The sequence below is a fragment of the Pseudorca crassidens genome, chromosome 1 (assembly GCF_039906515.1).
Source record: "Pseudorca crassidens isolate mPseCra1 chromosome 1, mPseCra1.hap1, whole genome shotgun sequence".
Classification (NCBI taxonomy): domain Eukaryota; kingdom Metazoa; phylum Chordata; class Mammalia; order Artiodactyla; family Delphinidae; genus Pseudorca; species Pseudorca crassidens.
In genome coordinates, this window is record NC_090296.1 from 195,047,744 (window position 1) to 195,055,706 (window position 7,963).

Consider the following 7,963-nt stretch of genomic DNA (forward strand, 5'->3'; position numbering starts at 1 on the left):
ACCAGAGTTCATCTCTAATTACCAACTGTTGTCATAGAGCCTTGCATCTAACCAGCAGGAAAGTGGCTTTCACCTGAATCTACATCATAGCCATTCTGTACAGGGTTTAGAAAGAACGTTCCAGGTGAGTATAGAAGCTGTTGCCCTCTGCTACCTATTTTAAAAAGTAAAACTAAAAAGCATAGTCAGATGAGATGAAGACCCTGTCTTCAAGTCTGACCTGTAGTCTGTGAATGTACCTCTTTAATATACAACCCCACCCAGCTCTCTATGTGGAGAGTTTTAATTATTATTAAAATTTATGCTAAAATAACCTCTTTTACTATTAAATCACTTTTGAACTTAAAGCATGATAAATGTTTGCCACTTAAACATATTTAAGGCTTAACTAAAGGCTGAGATTCGTGTCTCTAAGCATCTTAGAGGAAAAATTCATTAAAAAAAATTCAAGACGCTTCTTAATTTCTAGGCTGAGTTAGAATGTGATGTTTTGTTCCTTCTGTTCCAAAGGGATAGTTATCTTACTGTCCCAAAGGTGCCTTTGGTCACGTGTGTATATGTATGTGTAAGTTAGATGAAGGAAGTTTTACATACTTATTCAGATTATATGAATTGATTCATTCATTGACTCATTCATTGCAAATCACTGAAATGTTTTACTAGCATATTTCGTGTCCAACACTTTGTGTTGGAGGTTTACTGTTTCCACCTTATAAAAGGTTTATTTTGGTAATTCCATATTATATATTGTCACATAAGAAGATCAAAATTCATAATCCTTGAGTTATAAGATGATTTGAACATTAATCCAATTTATGCCTGTCAGAGAGATGAAGATATTTCAGTGGTTTGCAACTTTCATTTATATTCAGACTGATTTTGGTAACCTGTGTAGCTTTAGTAATAATTTGAGACTAAGTGATGCTGATGAGATTTGTGTTGTATTTTCTTTTTAGGGTTTTGTTTCCAAGACTTTGGATTCTGCCAGTGCTCAATTTGCTGCTTCTGCTTTGGTGACATCAGAACAACTGATGGGATTCAAGATGAAGGAGGATGTGGTGCTTGGAATCGGGGTGAATGGCGTCCTTCCAGCCTCAGGTAAAAGGATAAAGACGTTTGAGGTGTTTTGATAGTGTTTGTAACGTATACCTGTAGTAAACAAGGAGCAGAGTTGCGGTTGTTCAGCTGCTTCTTTCCTTTTCCCTAGGAGTATACAAGGGCTTACACCTCAGTAGTACTGCACCCCCGGCACTTGTCCACACGAGTCCGTCGACAGCAGGGCCAGCTTTGCTACAGCCTGCGAACGCGACGCAGACGGCGGGTTCCCACAGTGCACCGAGTCACCCAGTGACTGCTGCCAGTTCTGCAACAACTCAGGTTCTGATTGGGAACAACATCCGATTAACTGTACCTTCATCAGTCGCCACTGTAAACTCTCTTGCCCCCATAAACGCACGACACATACCTAGGACTTTAAGTGCTGTCCCATCGTCTGCCTTAAAGCTGGCTGCCGCAGCAAACTGTCAAGTTTCCAAGGTCCCGTCTTCATCCGCCGTAGATGCAGTTCCACGGTGAGTAGTTATTTAAACCCAAAGTGTTTGAAAAATATGAAATCTGACTTAAATTCTGTGGCATTGCTCTCTACTTATTTCTTTGTGTTTTTTGCTCTTTTCCTTATATACATTAAAAATGTATAGATGAGAATTCCTTATTTATGTAAGAACTAAACAGATAAATGTTGTAATTCAATATTGCTGAGAATTTGAACTTTCAAGGGAGTATAGTGAATATTGCATGTATGATTGGGACATGACTTAGTATAATAAGAGCTTATAATAGTCTCACTCTTTATTTCACCTTTGGATCGAAGGAGTTCTCTTTAGAATGTTTCTCTTGCTTATGATTTCTTCCACAGCTTCTCACATAGAAGTGATAAAACCCGCCATGGCTAGTACACTAATTAAGCCTCTCTTAATAGTGTAAATAATGTGAAGGGTTACAGTATTCATGCCGGGTCAACTTTTAATCAGACCGTTATTTTCTATGCTAACTTGTTTTCTTAGGTTTCAGTAGACAGTTTAGAATGTTTGCTCAGGCTCTATTCTGTTTTAAATATTAACGGGAATTAAAATCTTGCTGTCTACTTGAGGGGAAACAAAAAGAGAAAGACAGGAGTTTTCAGTTGAGTTAGAAGATGAGCATAAAAGTGTGAAAAGTTAAATAATGTTAATTGTAAGTAATAGGTAAAAATTGTTCTAGAGGTATCACAAAATATAATATGCTTGTCAAATTAGCACGTGTAGAGTGTGGCTGTAATTTCCATATAAGAGATATTTTTTACACCAGGGATATTCTGGGAATGTTCTACCAAAAAAAAAAAAATCAGATTTCATCTTGGCTGGGCAGAAGGGAGGAAGAAAAGAGTTGGGGAAATACGTATGTGTTTCAGAGGTTACCAAGTAACCTAGTTTGTCTAGAGATTTGGGAAGGTTAGTGGTAGAGGTTGGAGTGGTTGGCGGCCAGACTGTGAGGCGTCTTGGCTGCCGCTCTGACGCGTAGACTTCCTCAGCTGGCAGTGGCCCAGGGCAGGAGCAGGCTTCGTAGCAACAGACTGCAGCTATTGGTTTCTGGACCCGTGCATCCCTTCTGCTTCTGAACTTATGTGGTAGTCACATCTGCTCAGTGCTTATCCATTCTTAATATTCTGGGTCTAGTCATAGCTAGCCAAACAACTATAGCTCTTACTTAAATATATAACACGTGGTTTTCATCACGACAGAATTATATAACCACGGGAGACTCGAAGTGTAAGGGAAACGTTCGCATCACTTACTTTAGCCCCTCTGTTTAAAGATGAGGGAACTGAGTTTGCAGGGCAGAAGTTGAGACACATGTAGAGAACAAACGTATGGACACCAAGGGGGGAAAGCCGTGGGGGGGTGGGGATGGTGGTGTGATGAATTGGGCGATTGGGACTGACATGTATACACTGATGTGTATAAAATGGATGACTAATAAGAACCTGCTGTAAAAAAAAAGTAAATAAGTAAGTAAGTAAATTAAGTAAGTAAGTAAGTAAGAACTGAGACCCAGAGGAGGAACTGAGCTCCCAGAGCACGTCAGCAGTCGAGGGGCAGGGGCAGCGGGGACCCTGGTCTTCTGATTGCTCAGCTCCACATAGAGAAAAAACTCGGACTTAAAAGTCCTGACATAAATGACCTTCACTCACATTGTTCCTTTTTAAAACTCTTAGGAAAGGTTTAATAGAGGAAGAGATTGAAACTATAAACTGAAGCTTGGTTATTCTTTATGTGTTGGAACATCTAGCTTGCTTGGGTGCTACTACAGGTTTGTTGGTAATGTAGCTGACCATGGAGTGTGCAGCGGACCCAAGCCTGACTTCCGGTTGTGTTCCTAATAATAAACTGTAAAAGTTCAATTCCTCTACTTGCTATCCTGTCCCAAAAGAGTCAGATCTCTTTCTATTATTAAAAACATGTAAACTTTTTATTAGGAAGATCCTCTTGATTTGTTAGATTGATTGCAGATAAATAATTTATGGAACTTTTTTCAACAGGGAAAATCACGAATCAGAAAAGCCAGCACTAAACAACATAGCAGACAATACAGTAGCGATGGAGGTGACGTAGCTTCCTCGGGATGGAGCCGCAGCCTGGGGACTTGATTAGGTGCTATGCATCAGTAGCATTTTGAATGCAAGGGATGATGGAATGCAGCACATGCGTTTCTGTGGCAGCTGTGGGGACTTGACAGCAATGCTCATCTCTCATGCTTCAATTTTTCTTTTCTTACTGTTAATAGGGAAAAAAATCAGCATCTGTAAATTAAGAATACAGCAGTTATCTGTACAGTACTGCATATTTGTAATACCCTGTATATATGTTACTTGAATACAGAGATGTCCATTTGTGATGCTTTGCACTTGGGGGTGGGGGGGAGGGAAATAAATTGCAACAAAGAGTGTGAGATGTGAGAGTGTGTGGAGATGGGGTGTCATCACATCATGTGCATGGTGCAGAACCTGCTGTTTTATCTATTTATTGTGCCGTGTTTACAGTTTTGTACACTGTACCTTCATTGGTTCCTGTGCTGTAGTAAATGTGTTAGGTAGCTGTGGACTCCTTGGTATTTTGTAAATGGTATAACATAACTTGGTTCCCCTCTGGGTCCCTGAGTTTTCTGTGTATCATGTGAAAAAAAATGGTGACATACATACAGAATTTTACAAAAAAAAAAAAGGCATCAGTTTTTAAAAAATGGGGAATGTACTGTTAAATGGGGATCTTCCTGGTCTACTATCATTAGGACAAGTAACGAGCTAAAAATGAAGTCTCTTGAATCTTCCCATCCCCACCTGCCCACAGAGCTGTGGGCAGTTTCTGGTACTTAAAGCACTAATGTTATGTTGCTGCTCTGCAAACAGCCCAGTAGTCCCATTTCCTTCCACACCAGAAAGTGTTAAATCAAGTATGCAAATGGAGTCCTTACAACTGGAGTTTATGTTGTCTTGCCCTTTTTTTAGCACAAGAAAAAAAATGTACTTTTTTATTGTCGAATTGTTTCAAAGACTTCATTCTTTACTTGTTCTTACAAAAAGGATATAAGGGAGAAGAATGCAGTAATTGCTGTACGTGTATCATCATTCCAGTTTCTAAAAACAGCCAGCCAGCTTTTTTCCTTCTAAGATTCTCCAGAAGGCTGCGAGGCCAGAACCACAAATATCGGGTGCCTTCCTTTGGAAATATTTGACCTCTCTTCTGTGAAGAGAATGGTACTTAACAGACTACTACTAGTGCTTTGTCAGTACCGAAGTCTGAATGCCCAGTCCAATGGCATACATTATCCTTAAGGTTTTTAATCCCACCTGGAAAAATTGTGATAGAATTCTCACAAAATAAACCCAGGGCATTACATGTTGACAAACTAATGTGTAGTGGTCGTTTGCTTTTCTTTTCAACCCAAGAACTTTTGTGTGACTTTAATTAAAATCATTCAGTAAAGGCGGGGGCAGGGCCGGTCATGGGAACGTGAGCAATTACTTTCCAGTTCATTTTTTCCAACAATTATTTATTGAATGATTACCCAGTATGCTTGGGACTGTTTTAGGTCCTACTACAGTGAAAAAATTTCCTGCCTTCATGGAATTTATAATTTCATTGAGTGATAAAAACAAGATGAAGATGTAAAATTTAAATTGTATTAAGGTAAGTATTTGGGGGGAAAGTAAAGCAAGGAGAGGGGAGAAGCCGTGCCAGGATGGGGTGGAGGTTGCCGTTTCCGGTAGGGGTAGGGTGGGCAGAGAAGCTCCCACAGAGATGATGGGGAAGGGGGGGTGGAGAGGATACATACAAGGGTCGGGGTGTGCCTGGTTTGCTGAAGGAACAGCAGTGTGGCTCTGGTGCACAGGCAAAGAGGAGAGGAGTAGGTAAGGTAGGTCAGAGGGCATTGGGGAGGCTGCTCGTGGCGGGCCTGATAGGTGACTTTAAGGACTTAGGATTTTGGAGCAGAGGAGTGATGTGGTCAGAACAGGCTCACTCTGGCTTAGGTGTTCAGAATACAGTAAAGGACCAAAGTTTCTCCAAATGTGATGAAGACAATCCACAGACCTCAGGAAATCAACGAACCACAAGCACACACACGAAGAAAATCGGTTAAAGCATATAATCAAATTGCTAAATGTCAATGATAAAGAGAAAAATCTTTAAAATAACTAATTTTTAAAAAGACGTATTACAGAGAAAACTAAGAGTGACGGCAGATGTTCACTGGAAGACATGCAAGCTGAAAGGCAGTGGAGTAATATCCTTACTGAACAAAAAAACTCTCAACCTAGAATTCTAAACCTAGCAACATTGTTTTTCAAAAATGAAGGTGAAATATTTCTTCATACATACAAAATCTGACAATTCATCACAAGCAGACGTCCGATACCAGAAATGTTAAAGGATGTCCTTGAAGCAGATGAAAATGGTATCAGAGATCTGGGTGCACACAAAGACCATCAGAAATGGTAAATATATGTGTACGCATTAAAACTCTTTTCGTGATCTTTTAAGTCTTTAAAAGATAATCAGCTTTTTGAAGCAAAAATAATAAAAGTGTATTATGGCATTATAACACAAGGAGAAGGAACATATATGAGAACAGTAGCACAAAAGTCAGGGAAGGAAAAGGGCCTAGGGGCCTGATCCTACACTCAGAATGGTATAATATCCCTTGAAGGTAGACTGTGCTAAGTTAAGGATGTATACTTAAGTCTTAAAGCAACCACTAAAATCACAAAAAAGAGGTGTGGCTAATAAGCAGGAAAGAAAATAAAGTAAAATCGTAAAAAATATTCTGTTGACCCAAAAGAAAACAGAAAAAGAAGAAAAAGGAAATGGACAGTTAATAGAAAACAAACATGAACGTGGTAGATTTAAACCCAGCCACATCAATAGTAATATTAAATGCTAATGGTCTAAACAACCCAAGTGAAAGGCAAAGATTGTCAGATGGTATAAAAAAAGAAAAACCCGTCTATATATACTGCCTTCCAGAAACCCACTGCAAATCTAAAGACACAAATAGGACAAAAGTAAAAGGATGGAGAAGGATATACCATATTAACACTCATCAGAATCTAGAGTGGCTATATTAATATCAGACAGTACATTTCGGAGCAAAGAATATTACCAGGAATTTTAAAAGGTCATTTCATAATGATAGAAGGATCACTTTATCAAGAAGACATAACATTCTTAAACATTCATCTAATTACAGAAATTCAAATATACGTAAAACAAAAGTGATGGAATTAAAAGGAGAAATAGGCAAATATGCAATTAAAATTAGAGGTTTCAGTATCCCCTTTCCAATACTTGATAGAGCAAGTAGACAGAAAATCAGTGAGGGCTTGAACCACGTTATCAACTAAGTTGCCCTAATTGACATTTTTAGAACATTCTATCCAACAAATGCAGAATACACATTTGCTTCAAATGCACATGAAATGCTTAGCAAGGTACACCATACTGTGAGCCATAAAGCAAACCTCAATAAATTTAAAAGGATTTAAATCATACAGTGTGTTTGCTCTGACTAGAATAGGATTAAGTTAGTAGTATTAACAGAAAGATCTAGAAAGCCCTTAAATATTTGGAACCTAATAACAAACTTCTAAATATCATATGGGTCAAAGCAGAAATCAAAAGGGGCATTAGACCATATTTTGAACTATGGACACTGAAAACTATGGAAAATGGAAGGATACATATCAGCAGTTGTGAGATGTAGCTAAATCGGCACTTGAAGGAAATTTATACCAAAAATTAAGACATAAATCAATAACCTAAACTTCTACCTTCTTACAAAACTAGAATAGGAAGTGCAAATTAAACCTACAGCCGAAGAAAGGAAATGATGAACATCAGAATGGAAGGAAAATTTAAAAAGTGAAACAGAGAAAACCAATGAAACCAAAAGCTGGTTCTCCGAGTAGATCAATAAGATTGATAAACCTCTACAGACAAATTAGAATAAAAAGAAGATACAATTTACCAGTATCAGGAGTATAAGAGGAAACATTACTACAGATTCTACTGAAATTCAAATACAAGGAAATATTAAAAACTATATGCCAATAAATTTGACAACTTAGGTGAAATGGAAAAATCCCTTAAAGGACACAAATTACCAAAGCTCTCTCCAGAAGAAAGACTTAAAAACAAAAAAAACTACAACAAAAGAAAACTACAGGTTACTGTGCCTCGTGAACATTGACACAAAAAATGCTTAACATTTTTTAGCAAGTCAGTTGCCACAATATATACAAATGATACGACATTATGACCAGTAAGAATCAAAAATGACTGTGTGGCATATCTAGGTGACTAATGCCTGAGATAACTACATAGTTTCTCATGGTCCAGGAGTGGCATTGTAAAGCAGCTGAAATTTACCC

General features: G+C 38.3%; 1 protein-coding gene across 3 annotated transcripts in view; it reads left to right on the forward strand.

Moving 5' to 3' along the window:
* EPC1 (enhancer of polycomb homolog 1) overlaps positions 1 to 4,948 on the forward strand; it is a 95,160-nt gene extending 90,212 nt beyond the window's left edge. For 2 of the 3 annotated variants that reach the window (XM_067704652.1, XM_067704633.1), the window contains exons 12-15: positions 38 to 124; positions 957 to 1,098; positions 1,208 to 1,571; positions 3,578 to 4,948. In XM_067704652.1, the coding sequence (XP_067560753.1) occupies positions 38 to 124; positions 957 to 1,098; positions 1,208 to 1,571; positions 3,578 to 3,650 (666 nt within the window). In that variant the 3' untranslated portion in view covers positions 3,651 to 4,948. The remainder of the gene's footprint in view (positions 1 to 37; positions 125 to 956; positions 1,099 to 1,207; positions 1,572 to 3,577) is intronic. The other variant, XM_067704642.1, reaches the window with a different exon arrangement.
* Positions 4,949 to 7,963: the final 3,015 nt, after the last annotated feature.